The sequence below is a fragment of the Mixophyes fleayi genome, chromosome 3, assembly GCF_038048845.1.
Source record: "Mixophyes fleayi isolate aMixFle1 chromosome 3, aMixFle1.hap1, whole genome shotgun sequence".
NCBI classification, from domain to species: Eukaryota; Metazoa; Chordata; class Amphibia; order Anura; family Limnodynastidae; genus Mixophyes; species Mixophyes fleayi.
In genome coordinates, this window is record NC_134404.1 from 75291874 (window position 1) to 75319623 (window position 27750).

Consider the following 27750-nt stretch of genomic DNA (forward strand, 5'->3'; position numbering starts at 1 on the left):
TAGTCAGGGGAAGAGTTCCATTCATAATACCCAGACAGATCTACATACCGTACAAGAATTTCTATAACCTGAGAAATACATTTTTATTATATTTCAATACGTTAATATATAACTGTTCATGAATAGACGCAAACTACACAAATTATGGAGGGAGCCAATGTACAGTATAATTTCCTTTTATACAATAATCGAGTCGCAAAATGCAATTTTAATATAAAAAAAACTAACTAACAAACTACTTGTACAAATAGGTTGCATTGTTTGAAATCTAATTTATATCCCACTGGAAGTGACAGATGTGATGGAGGTGTATTGTTACATATGGAAAGTGAATGGTTTTCCAGCATACAGTAACTAATTCTCCACAGGGATTCCTGACATTTCCAAACAGAGAACATTCCTTTGTCATTACAGAATGCACACGTGTCTGAGGGAGAACTACTCCCAAGGAAACACTGCAACGTTTACACATCTGTAGCATTATTTGTGTGCAGATAGCTGCAGAATTTTACACAACTATTCAAGTTATAAGTAACATGCAGTTGTGACAATGCCCATCCCAGCGTGGAACACATGACACGTGGCAGTTCCTGTACCTCTAGCAACTGAGAACACATTTTTTTATCCACATGAATGTATTTGGAAAAATTGCCATACATTTTGTTTTATCAACTTTAATCAGTTTAGATAAGAGCTACGTAGAATGGTTCTATTGTGATTCTTTCTGATCATTTTACAGATAGGAATTTTGACAAACATAGGAAAAAAGGCTTACAATTCTCATAAGTCCCCTGAAACATTTAGATGTACATGTGACTTATCAATACCACTTTTAAAACTGCAATACCACTTGGTGAACATTATCTTTCTTCACTTTATAACAGATGTAGAATGGGGGTCAGAGATGGAGGACCAATCAGAAGCTGCAATCACATTGCAACTTCTGATTGGTCCTCCTACTCACTTCCACTCCGATATTTTCTGCCATGGCTTTTTCAAATACAATGGAGGCCCGGGAAAAATGGCTGCACAGTACAGCCTACAATGTTCTCGAGATGGGATAATTAGCTCCATGTGGCAATGGAGCTTTAAATAATGTAACTAGTGCATCTAACTGTTACTATAATTACATATATATATATATATATATATATGTGTGTGTGATGAATTACACTGGCAAACATATCTCAGTAGCATCTGAATAATTTTATCATTAGATGCATTTAGTTATCAGGGAATACTTATAACATCTTTGATAGTGGTTACATATAGAACAGATGGAAGGGGGGAAAGAAAGCAAACATACACAATAGTACAGAGATAACGTTGGCAAATCCACTAGTGAACTACACTTCCCATGATGCTAAGCCAGCCAGCAACTACAGTATGAAATATTTTCCATTTCTGAACATAACATATGGGATATAGACTCTCCTTCATGAGCACTGGAATGTGCATCACATTTTCATTTACAAATAAAGGATATAAGATATAACCAATGGTACAGGTAAATCTAAGCATGGTTTGTTTACAACAGTACGAAGTATGGCACAAATAGATCCTAATGGTTTTCTGCCTACTAGTGGCCCTGTTGTACGGACATCATGTAAAGATGAGAGATTTGTGTTCTGGGACACCATAATTCTCCTTGTTATCCTCAAACAGCTCCTGCAGAGAATTTAAGTACTTCTTATGAAGCTCATCAATTTCTTCTTGCGTAGGGTTCGACGTCTGCAGCACTGGGATGGGTTTGCCAACTGTTTAAAACAAATAAACACCACATCAAACACTTAAAATGGATTATTGTATCATCTTAGGTGTGTTGTACAAAGGGTAAAGCAATCTACTTGTACAACTGTACAAACAAATTCTCAATTTGAACTGCTGAACATTTTGTTATAGGACGATGAGAACTGAAATGTAATCCAGGAAACCGGCAGATTATGGAAGTACTTGATGAATCTTTTTGTTATATTTAACCATTGACCAGTAGAGGAAAGTCAAGCAGGGGCTCCTTCAAACATCAATTTGGGGATGGATCTTAAAGATGCAAAGGATCATATTCCAGAAGGGGCCTATAAAGGGACTGTGGAGAGGGGCCCTGCAGCTGCTGTGCCCGTGAAGAGGGCGAAGAAGGAAGTTACTCACCAATCCGGCGTTTCAGCGGTGAGTATTCTCTCTCTTTACTTGCAGGTCCCGGTGGCAGTGGGCAAGCGAGCCAGTCAGGGCACACTTCACGTTGCTGGCCAATCAGTGGCCAGACAGGCGAGCCAGGATTGGCTCACCTGTCCGGCCACTGATCCAGCCATTTGACCTTTTTGCGCCATCGCGAGTCAATCAGGGCTTGCAGCGACGGAGAAGAGGCGCTGCTGGCTAGAGAGTCTGGAAGACCCGAAGACGGCGAGGCAAGTGGAGATTCCTGCGCGAAGCAGGCGAGTATAAAGATACTCAGTTAGGTCAGGCATAAGGCCCGTGGGCATGTTCTGGGCACTAGTCCTATGCTGCACTAGGTTGGCATAAGACCCGGCCGTGGATAGGGTTATGTAGTGACCGTTTTTGGGCTCAAGGCCCCATAGTTAGAAACAGGGGGGGCACAAGGCCCCGTTGCTAGTGTTTGGGCACAAGGCCCAAAAGGAAGCTGTAGTAGGGCGCGAGGCCTTTGGGCTAGTCTGGGCTTTAGGCACCAGTGAGGAATAGCAGCAGGCCCTTGAGAGCATAGCAGTGTAGAGAGGCGCAGGCCTCGAAGTGAGTGAGACGCTTGGTATCTGGGTAGTGTAGGGCACACTTGGTTCCTGGATAGCTAAGTGGATAAGTTCTGAGAGTGGCTTACAACGCCCCTCTATCCGTCCGGATGGGCACCTAAACTCCTGAGCCCCAGGACAAGGCGGGCTTAACAGCCGTGGCTTGGGCCGTGGGAGGAGGCCTGTGGAGCGACAGAGGCCCAGTGGACTCGGGATGGTCGTGGACGTGTGAGTATTCCGCACGAGGAGAAGAAAGGTACGGTGTGTCTCGTAGTGGTCCCTCGGGATTTGGCAAATACCTGGGGTGTTGGGGAAGGGATTGTTCTGTGTGTCTTTGCCTCCCTTGTTTTACAGACATTGGTCGTCAGACAAGGTTTCTGTAAGACCCCCGACGAGTGAACCTCTGGAGCAGAAGGGATAGAGGAAGTCGCCGTCGTAGACTCGCTTCTGTGAGTATAGCCGCGGCGAGGGCTGTTCCAATGGTGTTCTCACCTTGTGGAGATGCCCCTCCCGTATTTTTCCCTTACAGTAAAATGAGTGCCCGGCGCACAAGAACAGGGGCCCTTTTCCCCTGCTGCGTTTTGGGCGCTCGGACATCCGCCCTCCCCACCGGACCACCATACATGCCCTATTGTACCCATTCACTATTACTAAATATGTCTACTACAATTTGCAGAAATTGTATTTTACTTATCGGGGGGGCAGATGCAAGTCTCTGGAGTGTAAAGGCATTTGCAATTTTTGGCCAGTTATTTGGAAAGCAGGTTTTTCCTTTTTTTTTTTGGATAAGGACAACTCAAGTTCTAGCAAGTTTTTCTCAGACAGCAATAGGTATAATATGAAGGTGGTATTATACACCAGGGCTGACAAGGGAAATGCTTTTCACATGACAGCAAGTCCCTAGGCCTCAGTTGCCCATTTCCATCTGTGTAATAGACTTTATCAGCTTTTTTTATTAAGATGTAAACTGGAATGATCATCCCAGAACTATGGTGCCCTCTAGTGAACATTGAATTACTTCCTTATAAAACTCAGGATAACAGAATTACAGGACAGCGTATTGTAATAATGTTCCTCTGCTATACACCGTGGAGGCTTCTGCAGGAACACTGTGTAATGTGAATTGATCTTATCGGGCGCTTCACTCTGGTCTGCTGCTGTGTATGTGCTTAGAATTTCCACACCAACTCCACAATATCTACAAATATAACAAAATGGTACATACACTTGCGCTCCCGTTTATGCTTCTAAGGAAGTCATGTGATTGATTCCTTGTTAATGGAGAGATAATATTCTCTATATGTTCATCATTCTCATCATCATATCAAAATGAACATAGAAAATGATTTTATGATTTTACCAGTACAGACTGTATTACGCTATGTTTCTTCTTTTTTTTCTTATATTTTTCTATGTTTCCATTTTGATATGATGATGAGAATGATGAACATATAGAGAATATTATCTCTCCATTAACAAGGAATCAATCACATGACTTCCTTAGAAGCATAAACGGGAGCACAAGTGTATGTACCATTTTGTTATATTTCTGCAGGAATACGTTTGTTATGCTTATTCTTGTTGTAAAGAATGATTGTCACAACCTCTTTGTTATTAACCATACATTTGTGCCTTGCTTGGATTTTTAGGGAGTTGATCGGCAAATGCAGTGTCTGGTTACAGGCAGAAATAGCCGCCACGTCTACACATATACACCAAGCCTGGAGATAAAAACAATTAAAATTCAATTATTTACATTGTAATCTATTAGGAGCAGGGGGGGGGGAAAGAGCTGACAAATCGACTCAGCAGCCTATCTCAAAGGGAAAAAATGCAGGTGGCCCACTATGGGACCAACCCGGGGGGCTGATGCCCACCTGCCCCTGATTAGAAATGAAGGTTAAATACACTAGTTTGTATCTCTGCAGTATAAAGCAGAGTGAAACTAATTAGAGATATATTTAGCGTTCCTCTCCTCCCTCAATCACAACCCCCAGAAGACATCCCACAACATTTACACCAGGATTTCCCAATTCCTGGTCTTCAAATACCTCCAAACAGTAGGTTATGTCCAGTTATATATTTACACAGCAAACGGGTGGAAGAATTACCTATCCTGCCAAAGATTAAACTGTATATAATGAAGGAAATAACAACAACGTTGCCTATTAGGGGTATCATACCCCTAATAGGCAACGCTGTTATTACTTCCCATACTATGGGAGTACTGGAGTGGTCTGTTTTGGACAATGGTCAGAAGGGTAAAAGGTACAGAAACAGCAAGGTACAGAAACAGCAATATATGTCTATTGCTTTCAAACTTGCAGTGGCAACACTGGGACCATGAGCCAGTATATACAAAGCATTTCAGTCCCCTAGGATGGCAAACCTGTCCTGTACACTTGCCATACAGCAATGAAAGATATATAATTTTCAACCTCCTAAGCAACTTTTAAAGATAGCAACTTAGTACCATGGCAGTGCGTCGCTGACACTTAGTTGATGAATGTCTGGTGGCTGAGTACACCAGGTTACGGATAAGACAACTCTGTAAAACCCCTTGTGCAGAATAAGCCCATCCAGGCACAGATCTATTTACTGGCTCAGTCATACACAAGTTTGCTCCTTAAGGGGTTTCTGCACTTTAAGGACTTTAATAAAGTTTATTCCCTATAATAATATTTTGTTGAGCGTTTCTTCCCAGACAATTTTCTTGTTGTTAGCAGTTTTCCAGGCACCCACAAGTAGCTAGGACCCTTACTGATCTGCACCGTAGTGTATGTTGGCGAGTTATAGAACCACAGATGCCCTTCAAATAAAAGCCTCCAAATATAAGTCTAATTACCTGCCATAACCCTCTGCATTAGCCTATGTAAGCTGCATGATTGAGGTCATGGTCTACCCACATCGTGTCATGTCTAAATGTTTACATTTCTGTGAGCCATGGCTCTCTTCCACTTACAGCTATCCTTCCAGGAGAAGTATTGCTTAAATAATTTTTTCGCGCCCTACTTATTACCATTAGTTCTGCTTGCCAACCTCCTCTAATACTTAGTATATGTAAGGGACTCACACGTTCCATGCTCCCTGTCCCGCTACCAGAATTCCAGGTGCGCGGCTCTCGGCACTGCAATCATGTGACCAGTAAGGCGGGAATTTCAAATCCCCTTGCTAGTTATTTCAGCTCTGACACAAAATCCCTTTGTTACCATGCTCTGTTTGATTATTTTTTTTGTAAAATAACTTTATTGAAAGCCACTCATGTAGCATATACAACAAAATGCTAACAATAGGTGGAAACCATTGAAAAATACATCAAATTCAATGATAAGAGAATAGCATACAAAATAATCCCTTTTCAGTACATCTGATGAGTGTACACGTAGTTGAAAACTTACCAAACAATAATCTCAATGAGACATTGTAAATGCAATGGTGTGCAGTTAAAAAGCATTTACATATGAATTTCCACATGCACTTGGTACAAACCAGATAACTTCCTGCTTTGTCAGACACAGATTTCAAAAATGTAGAGTGATGCATTTGTAACTGCATATAAAACGCTTCTCAAATGCATACATAAATACAGTGTGGTTTATTTGCACTTTTACTTGTGTTTTAACATGCGATAAAAAAGTGTATATGTAGCCTAAGTGTACGGACTCTAAGCTACTGATTAATATGTACCTAGTTGTGATTTTATTATATTGTATGATACTTGTATATATGGCAATAACATATTCTGACTTTTACCATCTATAGGCCCAGTGGACATAAAACCGGACACTGAGGATGCACCTGAAGACGTCAGGATGGGCGGACGAGACGTCACTTCAAAGTCCAACCTACTTACACTTCAGGACCACCTTTACTGGTTTACATGTTTCTCCTAAAATACTGTCAGGGAGAAAGGGGCTGTGCAACCTCCAACAAAGCACCTCATGCACCTAAACTGCATCAGCAAAGAGCGCCCTTCATCTGCCCAACGCCTCTTGGACAGTGAATTCAGCAGATGTGGCCAGAAAATCGTGGGTGGATCTAGTTATCTTTTTTTTTTTTGTTTGTTTTTTTAGTTCGGGGAGGGGTGACAATTTAGAGCCTGCCCCCTTTTTCCTTCCTTGCAGGATCTGGCTACACTATGTACATGTCTGTCGGCAGAGGATGCTGCCTGGCCACTCCGATTGTGTTGAGAACACAATCAGAAGGACCAGGCAGGATTTTCTGTCTACCTCTCAGCCGACAGGTACATGTACACAGTGCATGGCCGCCTATCCCCCCCATGGATCCACCGCTGCAGCAAATTCAACTGCATACCCACAAAGCCAGGTGCATTTGCACAAAAGTAAGTGCAAGACATCGCATTTGTGTTGCAGCTTTGCACTATTGTACCTAAAATAAAGCTTTATTCTTAAACTTGTTATTCCTGTTGGGGACAAAAAAACAAAACAAAAAAAAAAAAAAAGCCACATGTTCTTCCCATATCTAAAACCACCTGGTTGTGCTTATACAATTTTTTTTAAAAAATTTTCCAAGGTGACCGCTCCATTGCAGGAGTTTTCACCTATGATAATTTTATTTACCTGGATACCTTTTAGAAGGGGCAGTTCAATTTCAGTAAACTAGGTCTCTTCTTAGAAACATTGCCATCCAGCAGCCATTTTTAAAGAACTGCTGTTGCCCTGGCCGAAGGCATTGGATAAGGTGCGACACTAAGGGGGCAAGGTGTACAACCTCTAAAGCAACGCTCTAACCACTAACCCACTAAGTATTTAAAGTATTAATAATTAAAGCCAAGTGATTTTACCATTTTCTAAGCAAGCCTTATTTCAACTGTTAAGTCATTTTATTTTTTCTCCTACCTACGGTGTGGATGGGCATCCTGAAAGGCATTAGTCCAAAGCTGTACTGGAAGATCCCACGTGCATGAAAGAGGGGTAGAGCAAAGCCCATCACTCTCTGTAGCCTCTCTTGGATAGTACGTAGCAGAGACCCTTTTGGGTTAGATACCTGAAGGAACAGCTCATTCTCACCGAAGGAAAACACTGGCACCAAATGGGCACTGGAAGAGAGCAGCAAAACCAAAATGTTAATAAGTAGTTATACAACGCAATACAGAGTTTTATTTATTTATTTTTGGTGTTTTAGGGAACCTGACTGTGCCTATACATTTTTTTTTATTTCCAAAGTGACATGTGAGGAGTTTTCACTTTTGTATATTTCACATTTACAGGGATACCCTTTAAAAAGGGGCTGACTGCACTGAGTAAACTAGTTCTGCTCTTACGGCTTTGAAGCGTTGCCAGTTCTCAAATCACAGTGTGCTTCCAGCAGACAGGCATACACCCAGGTGGCCAGTTGTACATGTTCTACCCACTAAGTATTCAAAGCATGACAACAGCACATCCGAAGATCGAATGCCACCTATAAAACGACTGTTGTGCCCCATTTGTAGCTCATTGAACATACAAAACAGAGGGCATACAGTATCAGGCAGAAAACAAAACAGCATCAAGGTAGCTCCAAGACTTTAGAAGCAGGAGCAATATTGGGGAACAGCTGCTACTGAAAGGTAATTGAATGTGAAGAGTAATTGCATATTTTTTTTTTATTGATCTATTATGGGTGCAAGAAATGATCTGCAAACAGCTTTAAGACTCTGCACAGTATGTGTTCACTTCTTGGAGAGAAAGTAATAGTCAGTCACTGGATATTAATGTAATCAGGTGACCATCCATTACTGGTGGCCATGGAGAGGGAGAGCTAAAATAAAAGATGGTCAACAATGACACTGGGATGGGTTCAGAGTTATACAGCAGTGAAATTATAACGTCATATAAAGAAACCACCTCACAGGGCTGTGGATAGAAACAAGGGACTCAAGCGAGACAAGTCAATGTGTTAAGAAGTCTGTACCCAACTCTCACATATAAAGTTGGGACTGTGGTGAAATGCTGTGGTTGGGAATGTTGAATACAATTGTTTCCTTCATTCTATCAAGACAATAATAGACTTTTTTATTTTGTTTTATTCATTTTTGTGATATAGAGCCCCATCATTGATTACACAAAAATAAATACAAATTTAAAAAAAGTTCTTATACAATGAACTTTATGCAGGCACTAGTGTGTTTTTGTCCAGAGCCCCATCTGATGCTGGGGACCACGATAAATGGTCTCTCAACCGTGCCCTAAAACTGTCCCTGTCTTCCTAATAAGGTTTTGTAATAAAAAAAATTTATTTTTTTTTTAGTAATCTTGTACAGCAAAAAAAATTATTGAATTACATGAAGCCTATAGTCCACTGTCCTCAATGCTCACTGGTGATACTCACAGGAGGTTGAAAGGGATTGGTTATCTTTGGAAAAACCCTGCTATTCGCCCATGATCCCTTGTCACCTCCTGCTCATCTCTATGGTGTCTATGGGACTGGGCATAAGATTTAAACTTCCAGCTCTGCAGATATGTTCAGTATGCAACAACCAAATGGGTTGGCCATGACTACTGTTCAATCAGCTACATATGATGCCCCATCCTAGCTACCTAAATAGGTAGAAAGGGCTCAGACTACAATGGTTTATACTGTGGACCAGAAACAGTAAATAGGTACCAAGTGCCAATTCCACCAAGCTACAACTGAAAAACAATACAACCCAATATATTTTTCAGCATGGCACAAATACAAGTATGGGATCTATGTGGAATGCTCAAGGTAAATAGTTTTCCAGGAAAGTTAGTCTTCCGGAATTTGGAGTACCATGGCTAAAAAGACGAAAGCAAATTACCCTGGTCATTCTCTACAGTCATTTTAGTTTTCATTTTTGAACAAAGCTCCTCACATTAACAGTAGGGGGAGATATTTGGTTAATATTTCTGTATGTGACATTTTTACCAAGTAACTGCAAGTATTTCCCTATTTCTGGGTCATCAGCTATTTGCATATGATATGTAATACACCACTCGTCACCAATATGTGACCCACCCTCGCTTCAAAGCCACTTTGATGAATCCTTTCCTGTTAAGGATATGAAGGGTTAAATTTCCTGGGTGCGCATCCAACGATTCCTCGGCTCCCCCAATCACTATAATCGCAGCATTTCCACCCTCCTCTCTGCTTAGTACATGCGTCACACTTTTCTTGGAAGAGCACACCAGACCTGTAAACAGGACACAAAAGACACAAATCCACATACTAGTCAGTATACTTTTTCCACTTCCAAGGGACGTCCAATGCTTTTGTAATAGTCTGGTACCCTTCCTCAGACTGGTGTCTCACTATAATCATGTTTCTGACTTGTTTGAGATGTTCCTTCATCTTCATTTTGAATATTGTGTTTTGGAAAGTCTCTACCATGCCTTAAGTCCTCATAGCGAGAGGTAATTCTATTTACTACAGATTTGAGAATGGTTAATCAATTTGTTGTTTTTAACAAATTAAAGAACACATTGTGTGATTTTTGATGTAATGTATTATACCTGTAGAACTATTTAATTTGATTGGACCTGGTAAATCAATACTTTGTGTGCCAAAAAAAAAAAATCTACTTAAATTTCTATCTCTGCAGCAACAGATGGGAAAAATATGTTGGGAAGGAAGACAATGGAATCAAATCGGCAAGATTAATCTTAGTCAGTTATCTACTGATTTACATCACGTCCCAGCATCAGGTGGCCGAGATCAGCAACATTTTCAAAACCATGAAATATTTGCTTCATTCCACATATGGCTGCAAAATTTTGTTTGTTTTGCCAACAGAAGTTGGCCCAGTCCTACGCCAACCACACCGCGCCACAGAATGAATTTACCATTGCCACTCACGCGTTATTCATAGACTACAAAATTCTGCAAGATGTGAAATCACACACACAGTACGTAACGGCAATCTGTGGAACGGTAAGGCAAAATCAGCATGTAAAGATTGAGCCAATTCTGACAAAATTCCCTGAATTTAGGCAGCATTGTATTTTCATGAGTATTGGTTCAACATATGAAATACCTGCCCTCACTGCATGGAGGTGAATGGTACAGCAAGTAGAAAAATATTTAAGGTAATTTGCTTTAAACAATTTAATAAAGTAGCAGAGCTTGTAGAATTTGTTGTTTCAGCTGCAATCCAAAAACATCTACCCATATACATAACATCAAATTCCTTTTACTCACCCATACACATGGCATACTCCCGAAAGAAAGGGCAGCGGAACCAGAATGGGAGAATGTGCAGGTGAGGGGTCAAGCCTGGAAAAAGCTCCTTAAACCCTGTGTGGTTGGTGCAAAAATTGCCAAAGGCTCCGGCAACAAGAACACCATGAGGGTGGAATCCCATGAGATAATTGTACCGAGGATCTAAGTCAGTCGTCTTAATAAGCTGGAAAAATAGCAGAAAAGGGACCAATTACTAAAAGAACAGAAGTTCCAACACAATGGGTTTTAAACAAACTGCATCTTTAATCATATTAAAAAAAAATACTAGTTGTTATGCACATTCATCTTTGTTTTAAAATACCTTTGTTTTTAGTTATGCAAAATAATGCAGATATTTTTTTCCAAATGCAACACTATATTTTCTCTATGAAATCACACACAGGCAAATTGCATCAATTTTATTAGTGTTAACAAAAATGCTTTTAACTAATTTTATTGGCAGACTATTGGCTTACATAATATCCCTCACAAATAATATTTCCAGTTTTATACTGAATAACACATGAGGATGAAGCAAACAAAAACAATTAAATAAAATTTCCTCCCATGAATGGATGAATTAAACTGGTACACAATCTACCTAACATTATGCTTTTCTATACTCATGTGTTTAAATGTGATACTTGAACTGTGGGTGTTGCCAGCAACAGTCATTTGATGGATTACTGGACCATGAGCTTCTTCTAGCCCAGTGTTGGCTAAGCTGTGACACTCCAGGTGTTTGTGAAACTACAAGTCCCGGCATGCTTTATTGCTGGAAGGGTATCCTGGGACTTGTAGTTTCACAACACCTGAAGTGTCACAAGTTAGCCAAAAATGTTCTATCCAGCTGTAGTAAGACTCCGCTAGAACGATATGATACAACTGGAGTCAAAAGAACCTGTTTCAGGTAAGAAAAATGCAGTTGCCCAATTAGGCTAGTAGAAGAATAACGTCAAGGTCTCTAGTTTATACAGATTACAAAAATAATCCCATAGGGTTCAGAATAAAATATTTAAGACCACAAATACCCCCCCCCCCCCTCCAACAAATATATAGGGTATTTTAATCCATAATTATTTTGGTTACTTTTTTATACAGACATTAATATAAAATGTGTTGCCTATACTTTCTCTGTGCTCAATTTACCTTGATTGGAAAATAATCCTTGAAATACTTCCACACTGTCCAATTCTGTACCCATTCCCACCTGCGACCTCCAGTCTGTGGGGTCTCCCAGTCAAGGTAGAGCCAGAGCACATAGAGAGCTATCACAAGCCAGAATCTGGCAAGAACCAACATGAGGAATATCCCCACACAGCATTGTGCTACAGAGGGGAGAAGAGAATGGGAGAGGAGTCACAGGGCAGAATGAGGTTTCTGCACAGTGCAGTTCGTAGCACTCCAAAACTTAACAAATAAATAGTAGTGACGATTTACTAAGACAGTCTAAAGCCAAACAATAAATGCATTTAGAGATATTCTCTAATTTATTTTAAATTTTTCTTATCAGCTACTCCACTTTACTTGTAAGAGTGTAAAGAACCATTACTACTGTTATGGGGTGTGCAGAATAAAACACCCCTTTATTTTTAAATAAATAATCATATATTTATTTTATTTTTTTCCCCAACACCTTGAATTTTCTACACATGTATGCACATAAAGGCTCGCTACTTGAGTACAATATTTGTAATACAGTAACAAAATGTAAAACCATAGATGAATATAATGTACTTGACATAAGTATATAAGGAGACGCAATGTTGTTATATTGGACGGATTGAATTGCAGTAAGTTGTACACAAATGTTACTATCAAAGCAGACCCCTATCAGGGACTGATACAGATAAGAGGACGGTGGAGACTGTACATATATAGAGTAGATGCCTGTGCGAGAACATTTAAAGGCTCCCCGATCTACAAAAATGTATGTTTGGGGGGGAGAGGGACACTAATCACAAATTATTTGTGTTGTATTCAGGAAAGTACTGTGAAAACGCTGTATGTTTAGGTCCTACCTTTGGAGAAAGACCTTTCTCTGGGAGCTGTAAGTTTACAGAATAATGATGATTAGAAAGTACAGTACTTCATATACAGTATTGAAGGAAGTGATACAGTTAGAGGTTGGGGGAGAGTTTCTAACCAACAACTCTGGTGGTGCTTTATATGGACTGGTCTACTGTTTGTGGCAGCCACCAGCATAGAATGTAGCGAAATCACTTCTGTACAAACTGTCTACGACTCTCCAGATAAATCATAAAAATAAAAATGAGGACAGTGCACATTAAATTGTGTCTAGTGCAGTTGGGGGACTATATGTTAGGTTGGCTTTAAACACATCAATTTGTCTTGTTTCTGAAAGTTTTAATTTCTTTACAATCCCATCATCATACGATTGAAGAACACATGTCACCAACTGACAGGCCCTGCATTCATAATATACTCTAATGCAGATCTGTCTTTATCAGGGCTGTCCATAAACTTCTAGCCCTCTTGTCAAAAAAGTGCAAGGGTGCCAATATTTTTGACTACAACAGTATGATCTAGATGGAAATGTGCATATATAGAAATACAAGAACTAGCTAATTATGGAAACTATATTGCCTGCATCTTCTTGCAAGTGAAAGAACAGGACACCTTGTGTGAGGATCGTTTCATTCAAAAGGTTATTGCTGGACATTGACTGTTATTAATTACCATTAACATTGCGTTTAAGGACACATTTTCACTAAATCATAGCAACCAACCAGTAATTAGCTATTTCCTCCAAGTGCAAGATATAAAATGAAAGCAAATATCTGACAAGTTGTTATGATTTAGTGGAAATTTAAACCTAAAAGCAAAGTTTGTCAATCGGTAAACATCACCACTGATTATTTACTAAGTTCATTGCATTTATATTTCTATTTATATACACACACATTTTGGAAGCATTGAAGAAAACAAACAATGGAGTAATCTTTACTATGCAGTACAGCTTCCACTAACTACCACTGTATATAATGATCACATATTGTTCACTTAAATAGCGTAATCTGATTCTCAGAAGAAACTCTAGTCTCACTGTGAGTACTTTGAAGTCTCTCCAGTGGACTTCTATACAAGCACCCTGCTAACCTCCCACTAGAGATCTTGTAACGTTTAAGTGAATTGTCAGGGATTTCTTGCACTGGTTCTTGATAACCTACCGCCAAAGTTAATTTCATACTCTATTTTGAAGATTCAATGTGGCCTATTTATCAATAATATTTTACTGCAAATCTAAGTACTGTTCAAATTTATTATTGTTGTATTGCAGCAGATATCATAGATATCTGCTGCTTTGCATTTTTTTTCGAAATACATAGCAGTCCCAATAGATGTCTATGGGGACTGCTCTGTACCGCAATTTACCAAGTTTTGTAAAAACTTTTACACATGTGGTAATGTACACCAGCTCAGGCTGGCATACATTACCATTTCTGGTAGTTTTCCGCGCTGTAAAGCTCTCCTTCGAAAAGCAGAGCTTAACAGTGCATGTGCAGCCCTGTCACATGACCCAGGTCCTTCGGGCCAGTGCTGTTTGGATGTCTGTGTGCATGCCAGATTTATCAATTGGCGCATGCGCACAGGATTTGACAGGAGGAACGAAGAAGCCACCCAGGATCGCATTACGAAGATGGAATGGTAAGCAAGTTGTTTTTGTTCACAGGGACAGCAGTTTATCGGAACTGCTGTTCCTGTGTTGTTTTTTTTTTTTTTTTTAATAAATTTGAGAAATAGTTCAATCCTAATCAAAGCGATAAGGATTGAAAACTATTTTCTATTTTTTGCGAATATTAAGTGTGCCCCAATGGGTCACGAGGTGCTGTCGAACATGCAATGTCCGGCTATGTACATTGCTGGCTATTACGGTAAGGAATCTCTGTTCAAAACGGAGTGGAGATTGCGGCACATTGCGTCTCCATGCACGTTCCGGAGACACATTGCGCGGAATTTTATCTCCGCCCATCTCTTTAATCATTATACCTCTGTGTCAATATCTTATGATAAACTGAGGCTTGCTGCCCTGAGACGCAAACATTCACTTCTAACATAACCCTCGCTACTTACATATTATTGGATATATTTACTAATACGTTTCAATGCACAGTTACTTACAGCTAGCGTTAAAAAGGAGAAAAAAAAAAAAAAAGAAAATTTTGAATATAGCAACTATAACGGGTTCATCAACGTTTCCATTCAGGATGTTTAAAAGACACACTTCGCTTTCACCCAATTATTATTTTTGTTATCCAATATTTTATTTCTTTATATATTGCATTATCGGTTATTTATATTCTAATCATTATTTACGCTGATCATATCTCACCACTTGTCTTAAACATCAGTATAACTATTGTTTGTGTTAATAATGTTCTAGCCAGAACAACTGTGTGGGACAAAAAGGGACGTGGTGAATAAGATTTTTTCTTCTTACTAATGATGCTGTCTATCTTGCACACTCCAGACACTTATTACCATCAAAACCTGCATCTCTATTTCCCTTAGCGCTGCGGAGTTAAATCTATCTGGTCAATAACTCACAAACTACTGCTGACAGGTAGAACTTTCTATTAGTATTTCAAGCACTAACCTAACACACAGCTTATGAATTGATAAGATGTGGTGTGTAAAATGATTAACAAGCACAACAGATTGTGCCACCTATTAACTTCAGGGAGGGTTATTGTGAATGTGGGATAAAGGTGAGGCTGGAAGTGTCCTTGTGTACTTTATAAAGTCTCATCCTAAATGGCATGGCCTCTTCTTTAGAAGGAATCCATGTTCATGCTTGTGTATCCTGCCATCTGCTTCTGTTCTTGACTGATATTTTAATTGTTACTTAACCCCTACTTGCTGCATTGGGTACATTCATTTCATATTTTATGTTATTTTTAAGTTTAAGTTTAACTAAACAACTCCCCCCCCCCCCCCCCACCCCAAAGAGAAAAAAAAGTTTTCATTTAGCAGCATATTGAATTAAATATTTTTATTTTATGGGCATTGGATAGGGAAAATGGGCAAAGAGAAAAAAAAAAATCCTTAAATTCTAGATTAGCATCACCCCAGGAAATGACCCTAGGGCAGTGTTTGCTAACCTGTGACACTCCAAGAGTTGTGAAACTACAAGTCCCAGCATGTTTTGCCAATATATATAGCAGCTAATTGCTGGAAGGGTATACTGGGACTTGTAGTTTCACGGGTTAGCCAACACTGCCCTAAGGGGTATATTTACTAAACTGCGGGTTTGAAAAAGAGGAGATGTTGCCTATAGCAACCAATCAGATTCTAGCTGTCATTCTGTAGAATGTACTAAATAAATAACTAGAGTCTGATTGGCTGCTATAGGCAACATCTCCACTTTTTTAAACTAGCAGTTTTAGTAAATATACCCCTAAATGTAATAACTTAGCTCTCTCTCATATGAAGATCCAACATATACGTTTTCCCCTATTTTCAACACTATTAGGTCTAATGCTAATATATTAAAATTAAACTGGAATGAATAGTGATTAGTACAGTCATTACTAATAGATCCATTTATCACTAATCTGTTAGTGACACTTGGTATGAGATGGCTGATTAGGCCTCCCATGCATTTATCAGGACCTTTCTTCTCTGTATGGAGATCCCTGTGACGTCACATGACAACGTCATGGGGATTTCCTTCCACAGGAAGGACACAATGGTTCCTGGTCCAACCACCGGTCCTCCTGGTTGTCATTTACAACAGGTTCCGGTCTAACAGGCTGTAGCATTGTGCATCTGCCGTTTTGTGGTGCTATTTATACACAGCACCGCAGGAATATGGAATTATTATGGTGGACAATTATGAAAACCAGTGCAAAGTAAAACGATGGTGATGCCTATTGCAGCCAATCAGATGAATGCTTTCATTTTCTAAACTGCAACAGAAAAATGTCAGACTCTGATTAGTGGCCAGTTAGCTGTGCAGAGATTGCAACAAATGTCCCCAAGTGTGTCTATATGGGATTTAAGAAAGGTCTTACCTAGTAACAAGAATGAGAAAACCCATTGAAACACAGCTGCTGTCTGCAGCCTCCGATTCAGGGGAATATTAAGAGGTGCAAATTCCACCATCATTCCAGCTATGTGTTCTTGTACAGAAAACCGTAGTTCACCAGAACCCTGGAGAGAAAAAAGTACAATTGAATGACTATGAAGACCATGCAAGACCAGCAGCAGTCTTCGTTCTAAGTCGTTAGAATTTCTTAATGCTCAGTTCTAATTCTAAGTAGCCACAAAATGCCAGTTTTCACATCTATCTACCTGAACTCATCATGATATCAATCTTTCAGAAGTACCTGTCAATCAGCTGTCGAAGTCAAATAATTGGACGTAGTCGTTTCAAATTAATATCCATCAATCTGGTTGTCTTTGTCTGAAAGTATGCGAATAGTACGCTACGGTGTGGAAGGGCATATTTAACCACAACACATGCAAACACTTCTACACTCATGTACACTTACACATTCACTTCTAAATAGTTCACCTTAAAATAGTTCCAACACACAGTCGTTTATAACCAAATTTATTAGAGTTTATAGTTAAATATAATAATGTTAAATGCACTTTAGTGAGATCTAAGGATACAGGTAACATATCATGTTTGGTATCAATCTAATCCCCTATTTCTCCTCAGACATCCATTCCCATCGGCCAAGAGATCGCACCTTGCGTATGCAAGTTATGGATGATAGGGAATTAAAGATCAGAATGATATAACGTGTGTAATGCAAATAGACCATTTTGAACCAGCTTTTCGGCAGGAAGATACGTATGCAGCTGTTGGAGAGCTGACCCCCACCCTTAAGAGGACATCATTTGAACTGACCTATGTCCTGCATTATACCAGACTGACCAGAAGCCTGAACCAATGGAAACGTGCCATTTCTACTATTTTCAATATAACACCAACTGTATATAAACTGAGCTCTGGGACTATCATACAGTCTTCTTGACCGCAGACTTCAGGATTGAATGACTGTATGCTGGATCTAGAGCGCCTGCGTATGTAATCAGCTGTACTTATTTTATTAATTGTTACTCTTTTACTTTTTGCTATTAAATCACTTTGTGAGTTGGAACCACACTATTCGAATTTTTATTGAATAGCGACTAGACAGACTTCACACAACCTACCAGACTACCAAATACTTTCAGATGGCTCAAGAGGCAGCCACAGGATCTGCTTACTGTATGGCCATGGCTAGGATGCCTCTATTCCTGTGCAGCCTGAGCTACTAGACCACATAGGAGCCTGTTAGTGTGGTCAGTAAATGACCCGATATCCAGGAATATAATGGTCATCTTCCCACTGGTTATCAGGTATGACAAAGAATCATCTGATTGACTTGGATCAGATTTTGCAGGACATGCTGATTGCTTTAGGTCCACACTAGCAGAAATAATTTAGATGGTATTATCACCTCTTGTGGCCAGCATTAGCTCAACGTTTTCTGCAGTGCACTGGAGCAAGAAAGGGTTAATTATTGCAAAACTGACAGACTAGAGTGACGTGCGCTTGCATGGAACAGCGCAAAAGTAAATATATATATATCTCCTTAGTTACATGATAACAAGCAACTACATGTGCTGTATAACAAATACTGTACACACTGGACCCAATTGTTCTTCATACCACAGTATACCAAGATGCAAACCAGAAGGGAAATACACAGACCACAATTAAATATGTGGCATGGGAAAAAAATAGTTTTCTTGTGTTCCTGTTATTGTGTATTTCAATGCTGCCGCCTATGTGGACAGCAAGTGTGCTATGTCACGTTTATTATACCAATATTCTATTGAGAAACAGCTCATCTTATAACCGCTCATTGACAGATATAAAATCTACATGGTCTGTACTCCAAAGCAGCTCACTCACAACAACACCCTCAGTGTTAGAGTAACAGCAGCCAAAGTTAAGTTATTGCACTTATTTTTTCCCAAGTTATTTTTATAAAATAAATATTAATGAAATAAACGTTTTAAGTCACAGTACAAAAATAGAATCAAAGTAAACTAATAAAAATTGGGTTATAGCCTATTTCATACAATTTCTCCATAAAATGTCCACATCTGTTCCCCACTCCTCAAAAACAATTGGAGTTAAAATAATTAAGAACGTGAGCATGATTGCAGAGAAAGAATTGGGACAAGGAATAGTGAATTGAGGTACAGCAACAGCACAAAGACTGCAAAGGAAATTTATACACAAAAAATACATAAAAAGAAAGTACAGAGGCAGAAGTAAAAGGGGCAAAATTGATACAAAATAGCAGAAACTAAACAATCCCCATTGGGGAAAAATTATGCCAATTTGTGTAGCGTATCTTGAAATCACTCTGGACATGCTCATAAAGCAAGAAAATGTGCTTATGAAGCACAGTGTATCCGACACAGTCATCCGAGTCTGGTAGAGGCAGGAAGCAGTGTTCTAACGTTGGCCCAGTACATTGAAGGCATGGTCACATGAATGTGGCTCATGCAGACCTGCAGAAACACACAGCTACGCATGTTAGCAGGTGTATATTTTGCACCTGCTATAGGGCAAGTGCAAATACTCGGCGATGAGGACTTGTTGTAAACTAGGCGCATATGCTGCGGATGGGACAGCTCTGCTTTGTAAAGACCATCTTACTCACATTTTGCAAGTAACTCTGCGTCATCCCCATAGTTTTTAACACATTAAAACACTACTGTTTTACTTTAGTTACTCTTTAAAATAAAGAACTATTTTTAGATTTTGAAATGCCGCCACACCCATAGACAAACCCAATATGTATTGTAAATAGCCATGTTTGTGCATGTTGGCCCATTGTTTACATTGTAGTCTGCAATTTGTTATTTACAGATTAATCATAAAAACGTATATACAACATACAATACATCTATTTAGAGAAAAACAACATTTAAACACTACTTTTAGTTAAGATTTTGTTTTAGGATAAAAGTTCCATTAGTGTCCAGCAGGTGTGGGCAGCATGTGGAGCTCCAACTGGCCAGGCAGGAATAGCCAGGGCCAGGGCCGTAACTAGGGCTGTGCGATAGGGGCGACCGCCCAGGGCACAACGCTGAAGGGGGGGGCGCAATTTAGGCATATTTTAGGTTCATTTGGTTAAAATTGAGAGCTAGGGGGCGGCATTTGTCTTTCTCGCCCCAGGCGCTAAAATTTTAAGTTACGGCTCTGGCCAGGGCACGCTGAGACTTGCAGTTCAAAAGCAGCTGAAGAGCCACAGTAACAATTACCAGCACACAATCACTACTATATATTTTCAATCCAATCTGAAACTTTAGAAAGTCATTAAGAGAATCAATGCAGATCTAAATATCGGATCAAAAACAGGGACTATTTGGAATTAAAGAGGGGGTCAGCGGGATTTAGGTCCATTTAAGAGTTATGATAAAGTTAGTTACAAGTCTCAGATAAAGTGTAATCTGTGTTTCATTGAATCTTGCAAATATCATGCAGTACAATATTCTAGTCTCAGTTGTATTGTATGCACGTGGGATAAGGGCAGATAGTGTCACATTGGGGAAATCACACTGGGGGACAACACATCTGTGGCCAGAAGTTTTGTTAGGAAAATCTAACTATACAGTAATATGCAGAAATGTCATGGTAAACAGGTCCAAGTATTGAGATCACACGTATGGGAGAACTTGCTTTAGTCATTAGCTCACATGGCATTAAGACGTCCAACACTCACCTCCTCATCAGTACTGCGATCCCTGTACTTGTCAGTGTGGCTCTGACACCTGGAGGTCACCTAGTGCCCCAGTGAAAACTTCCAAACTCTGTTGCACTTCCTTGCCCGGGTGGGATATACTCTCCTTAGCACTGGTTAGGCTGCTCAGCTGCACTGACATTAGACACCGGGGGAGGTGCTCGGACACCCAGCTGATGCAAATCTTAACCCCTCCTGCACCGCCCAGGGCATTGCACCACCTACAATATTTCTCAATTTTATGGGCAACAAAATGCTTATTTTGATATTTTTAAATAAGCGGTTGTCAAGGAAACTGAATAATTTGTTACCAACTTTTCATGAAGGCAGAATATCCTGTTGCATAACTTTGCAGTTACTGGCGTTATCATCTCGTGATGTTGGAATCTGCAATTTCTAATCGTTGTGCAATAGAAGAGGCCATTCACTAAATGCCATCCAACAGAGAGGCCATTCTAAAGTGAATATTGTGCAAGCATCTAGCTGGAAGTTTGGAGTCTGGGTGTGAGCAGTAACAGGGTTGTCAACTCTCACATCATTCCTCCAGTAGGACGATTCCTAGATGTCAGTAAAATCAGAATTACTTTTGACACTACTATGCTACAGACGGAATATAGTGTAGGGATGTAGTAAAAGGATGATCACAGAAAGGGATGATCAGGATGATTACATGCAGTTCACCCCCACAATACTGGGAGTCAGAATTCTGCAGACTACAAGAAACATAAAGCTCTTAACTATAAATCAGAATAAACTAAAAACTCTGTGAACACTTACATTATCTATATATGTGTATATATATATATATATATATATATATATATATATATATATATATATATATATATATATATATATATGTATGTGTGTATACATAAAAAACAGGGATACTCTGCACTCTCCAAACACATAATTAATCCTGTACTAAATACTGTTCTATATTAAAAGCAGGGAATGTTAGTTCCACATATTGCAATATGTGTTAAGCTGACCAACTAACGTCAAAGTCTTCCCAATCTGGTCAGTCCTAACATGATCAAATGCTATGCTCATATATATATATATATATATATATATATATATATATATATATATATACATACATACATATATATATATATATACATACATACATATATATATATATATATATATATATATATATATATATATACATATATATACATATATATATATATATATATATATATATATATATTAGCAGAATCCGTCTTAAAAGGACAAGAAGCTATTTACAATGGCTGCACTGTGGTCTTTTATTTAAAACCATCTGCCGCAGAATGAAATATAAACCGACGCAAGGTCTATTTATCCTGTATGGGGATATCCCACGCTGTCAGAGAGGAACATCTTTCCCACGCTTCCCGGAGGGGGACATCAAAAACTTGGCAAGTATGCACTAGGTTTAATATCATTAGGAGGGGGGAACCCCAAGCTTGTTTTTTTTTTTAAATCTATTTCTTACAAAGTAAAGAGCCGTCCGAACCACCGACTCAACAGACGCTGACAGATACGTACCAACTGCGCCTGTGTATTACAGCAGCCCTGTGCCCAAATTCAACAGGCCACAGACCTTGAGATCTGTGTGCCGTAATGAATCAGGCCCATCAAAAACAGTCCACAGTATACATATCTATGCTTAAAACATGATCATCCCACGTAAATAAAGAAGATACAGCCATCTTCCCACTGGAAACGCATCAAAAATACTCCCATCATCATCATCATTTATTTATATAGCGCCACTAATTCCGCAGCGCTGTACAGAGAACTCATTCACATCAGTCCCTGCCCCATTGGAGCTTACAGTCTAAATTCCCTAAGACACACACTCACAGACAGAGAGGGAGACAGACAGGGAGAGACTAGGGTCAATTTTGATAGTAGCCAATTAACCTACCAGTATGTTTTTTTGTGGGAGGAAACCGGAGCACCCGGCGGAAACCCACGCAAACACAGGGAGAGCATACAAATTCCACACAGATAAGGCCATGGTCGGGAATCGAACTCATGACCCCAGTGCTGTGAGGCAGAAGTGCTAACCACTAGGCCACCGTGCTGCCCATGCGTAATACGGTGGCTTAGTGGTTAGCGCTTCTGCCTCACAGCACTGGGGTCATGAGTTCTGTTCCCGACCAGGGCCTTATCTGTGTGGAGATTGTATGTACTCCCCGTGTTTGCGTGGGTTTCCTCTGGGTGCTCCTGTTTCCTCCCACAATCCAAAAACATACTAATAGGTTAATTGGCTGCTTTCAAAAAAATGATCCTAGTCTGTGTGTGTGTGTGTGTGTGTGTGTGTTAGGGAATTTAGACTGTAAGCTCCAATGAGGCAGGGACTTATGTGGGTGAGTTCTCTGTAAAGCACTGCGGAATTAGTGGCGCTATATAAATAGATGATGATATAGCCGTCTTCCCATGGGAAACACATAGAAAAAAAGTCTCAGGTTTTCATATCTATGCTTAAAACATGATCATCCCACGTAAATAAAAAATATATAGCCACCTTCCCACTGGAAACATATAGAAAACACTCCACAATGTACATATATATGCTTAAAAGGCCTTCATTTCACATAAACAAAAAATATAGAGCTGTTTTGCTTGAATAAATCAATGCATGTAAATTTATTTGTAATTATTACATTTTATTATGTTATTTTTTATCAACAGGAATGTATGTTAAAGTGGAGTTCATACTTTATTAAAATTATTTATAATTATTTTCAATTTACAATTTATTAACATGTAATAGAGTTGCTTTTCCTTTATTGAAAGTATCAGGTGAAAGAGAAAAGTTAGTGCCATCTAATGGCAGAAAATGTAACTGCAGGCAATCATCCTGATCATCCTTTTCTGTGATAATGCATTTAGTACAACCCTATAGTGTTTGAGATTGATGGGTTATAAACATTCTATTTGTGGCCATTGACCTGGCTATTTTATCTGTCCAATTGCCCTATTCACACTAAATTTGATTGACGTTGCAAAGTGTATGGGCTCCCATTGACATCAAACCATTAGAATAATAATCAACCAATCAGTCTATATTGTAAATCAGGACAAAAGAAAACTTGATGACCACCTCATGTAAAGATTTTCCACCATGCCAGATACTAGTATCACTTTCTACAGACATCGACATCTCATTGTAATTAACAAATTCTGATCATAATAAATTCTGATCATAGTTGATCTTAAGATGGGATTTTAACATGTATGGCCAGATTTAGTTTGAAAGAGCCATTTAAATGTTCTTATATAAATGTATTTTTTAATATTTTATAAATACCATTGTATCCGTGGGGTAATAATCTATAAATTAGTTCTTTATCTATCATAACAAGATTGCATGAGAAAAAAAGGTAAAAATAGACAAATAAAGGAATAGATTATTATTATGCTGGTAACACGGAATTCGTGGTTGATGACTATGGTTCAAAAGTTCTCTTCCGAGATGCGCTAAGAACAACGATTCTTGGCTTCCCTCTGGCATCTGTTAAAGAAGGGAGGAATCCACAATAGGCCACCAGGGTCAACATAGCATCCACAGCATCTCTGCTTATAAACTGGAGATGGTGTCCATTATATATATATATATATATATATATATATATATATATATATATATATATATATATATATATGTGTGTGTGTGTTTGTATATATATATACATATGTATATATATACAAGGAAGTAGGTTCAGCTTATTCCTTGGAATAAGCCGAACGGGTAATGCTGTGAATCGATGAACTGTGGAGAGCAAAAGCACTGAGATCCACACAGGTGTTATAACTCTGGAACAGGACTGATGCAGCCGATGAAGGAACGGTCTAACTCCCAAAGACAGGAACAAACGTAAGTATGAGCACGGATGGGAGTCAGGGGAGATGCTTCCTATCAGGTAGGAGACCTGATGAACTGACCCCCATAGAAAGGAGGAGGACCCGTGGAGCAGAGGTTAAAAAGGTTCCCGGGGTTGCGCATGTGCAGAATGCTTGGCAAGGATAGAGGAACGCCAGACTGTACAACAGATAGGAGTAACCATGGGAAATCCATGTATACAAGGCTCAAAATGGAACTAAACCAGTGAGATACGTGATAACTATATTGAGATGCACAACACTATTATATTAGGCAGTGCTTCTGTCTGTTGTTTAAGCCTTGGTCAGCGTGAGGCTGAATTAAATAGCAATCAGTCCGGAACATTAGTGATTCCAGCAGCTGTTAACGCTGAAAGGCTTCTACATTTCTAAACATGTCTCTATAGGATTAATACCAGGACTATAGTTGTCATTGACAACATTGAAGAGAAGAGATTTATAATTTGCTTATGTGATCATCTAAAGCTGACTGAGGGCTAGATTTACTAAGCTGCGGGTTTGAAAAAGTGGGGATGTTGCCTATAGCAACCAATCAGATTCTAGCTATCATTTTGTAGAAGGTACTAAATAAATGAAAGCTAGAATCTGATTGGTTGCTATAGGCAACATCCCCACTTTTGCAAACCCGCAGCTTAGTAAATCTAACCCTGAATGTGAGAATAATAAGAGCACAATATCTGACAGGCTCCAGTAAGTATCCTGAAAACGAAACTGTAGTGGAGTCAATGAGTGATCTCAATTTTATGGAGACCCAGATACTGTTTCTTCTGTCTTACCACATTAGTCCTTCATTTGGGCAGGTATTATCCTCCTTCCAGTCATGCACTGTAGTAGAGGCTATAGATATCTTCAGTTTGGAAGAAGGCGCTGTGAGAGGTGGTCTCCAAGGTTTGTTTTTCCTGTGGTGAGTTGAGCCAGCCTGGATAGTAGCAGTGACAAGCACAGGTAATCTATTCATTGCTTTCACAAAACCATAAACCAACAAAGTTAGCAAGAGGATGATTTACAGGGTATCCAAAAATGTGTTAGCCACACTTGCCAGTTGCCTATACTAGTACAACTGTAGTTTAAATGATATTGCATAGCTTATGGTGCCTAAAAAAAACCATTTAAAGTGTCTATTCAGGTTATGTGGTTAGAATTAGGCATATGCTGGGAAGTGCTAAAATTAAAAATTAAATTAATTAAATTTCTATTGCTGCTTATTGCTACGATAGGAAATGTCCTATTACTATTATTTACCATAAAATATTACAATATGTTTCATATTTTATCAGAAATTTCATCATGTCTTCTCACAAGAATGTAGAAGAACATGAAGTATTTTATTGAGGCTTATAGACCACATCCCTGCTTGTGGCAAAGCAAGTCCAAGGACTACTCCAACAGGCAGAAGAGGATGAAGGCTATGAGGATATGGTCAGTCACTCTTCCTCATTATCCAGAGGCAAATGCAGATTGTGTCAGAGGGAAGATCCAAAACATGCGGACTGCGTTCCTTAAAAAAACTCAATAAGTTGGAGGCTTCAAAAAGATCTGTGGTAGGGGCTGAAGATGTCTATGTACCAAAGTTGTGGAATTTTGACCTCCTGCGCTTCATAGCTGACCAAGAAATTGCCAGAGTGTCCACTGGCAAATTGCCCCAGGGGGTGTCCAGTTGCTCATCTGTTCCTCCAGGAACTAAAGACATACCGGCAAGTGGCACGGTGAGTAAACAAACAAAATCATGAATGTTTTAAATATTCATTTATTGATACAAATGTATATTTCAATATAACATGGAATGTCAATGTACATACATTATAACATGTTATTCTGTCATGAAACGGCACCCTCACAAAATATTGCAATTACTCCTCCATGTTTAACTTGGCCTTTTCGCTGACATTTCTTATTTGAGAAGACTCCAATGGTGTCAATCCAACCACTTCCTCAACATAATCCATGCTCCAAAGCAGAAGCTGTGCTGCGCACACTGGGGCTTTTACACCCAAGATAGTTGTGTAGGACACAACATGCCATCATCACCTTGTCTATTGTGTCAAGGCGAAGATTAATGACAGTATGAAAAATCCTCAATCTGTTACTTAATATAATGAAAGCATTCTCTACTACTCGCCTTGTTCTTGATAATCGGTAATTGAGTATCCTCCTTTCAGGTGTTAGTGCTTTTTGGGGGTAAGGTTTTAAAATATGAGCTTGTAGTGCAAATGCTTCATCAGCCACAAATACAAAATTAAGACCTACGTTATTTTGGGTTACATGTTGGCAAAGTCAGTGCATTGTTTGTCATGGAAGTTCCTGTGCCCCATTATCCTACACTTTTCCATTTTTTACAATGTCCACGAAGATAAATTCATATTTTGTATCCACTATGTTTATCAGGATAATTCTGAAGAATCTCTTGTAATTGTAAAAATAGGAACCAGTTTTAGATGGTGGCACAATTCTGCCATGTTTGCCATCTATGGCACTGCCAAAGTTTGGGAAATTCTTCTGCGATAACTTGCCATCTCTCTACCTTTGATGGAAACTGAAAAATAAAGATTGTTGTAATGTTAAATCAATACATGCATCTATTTTTATCAATTCTAACTATTTGAATTTGTATTTTTTATTATACAGCCATCTGCCTTCATTGAGGAGGGCTTTTGTAATGTGGTAGAGAATCCATTGGAGACACCTGCTCCCACCCAGTAGAGTTCAGAATTCACCCAGCAACAAGGTCAACAATCTGGCAGGAGAGGAAAGGAAAGGCCACAGGAGGTGGAACACACCAATGTCATCACTCGATGGATACAAGATGATACAAACTGGATGATAGAATAAGAGGATGACGGGTATAACCTGATGTGTGCAGCAATAGAGAAAAACTAAAACATTTGAAGTGGAACTCACACAGTACACTGCATAGACAGAGTGGAACTCACACAGTACACTGCGTAGACAGAGTGGAACTCACACAGTACACTGCATAGACAGAGTGGAACTCACACAGTACACTGCATAGACAGAGTGGAACTCACACAGTACACTGCGTAGACAGAGTGGAACTCACACAGTACACTGCGTAGACAGAGTGGAACTCACACAGTACACTGCGTAGACAGAGTGGAACTCACACAGTACACTGCGTAGACAGAGTGGAACTC

The 27750-nt window shown here is 39.3% G+C and overlaps 1 protein-coding gene across 1 annotated transcript; it reads right to left on the reverse strand.

Annotated features, from left to right (window-relative positions):
- Positions 1–658: 658 nt before the first annotated feature.
- Positions 659–20848, reverse strand: MOGAT1 (monoacylglycerol O-acyltransferase 1). The gene is made up of 7 exons (XM_075201855.1): positions 20678–20848; positions 16955–17093; positions 12069–12247; positions 10899–11103; positions 9720–9894; positions 7601–7800; positions 659–1757 (listed from the first exon to the last, which is right to left on the reverse strand). The coding sequence occupies exons 2-7, from the start codon at positions 17046–17048 to the stop codon at positions 1603–1605; spliced, it is 1008 nt and encodes a 335-aa protein (XP_075057956.1). The 5' UTR covers positions 17049–17093; positions 20678–20848; the 3' UTR covers positions 659–1602.
- Between the last annotated feature and the right edge of the window lie 6902 nt (positions 20849–27750).

Coding starts and splice junctions, on each gene's coding strand:
- MOGAT1 (XM_075201855.1), bottom strand. CDS start 17,048: ATGATGGTGGAATTTGCACCTCTTAATATTCCCCTGAATCGGAGGCTG. Junction 11,104..12,068: donor AGGATTATTTTCCAATCAAG/GTAAATTGAGCA, acceptor CTATTTTTCCAG/CTTATTAAGACGACTGACTT. Junction 1,758..7,600: donor GATGCCCATCCACACCGTAG/GTAGGAGAAAAA, acceptor TGTTTTAAACAG/TTGGCAAACCCATCCCAGTG.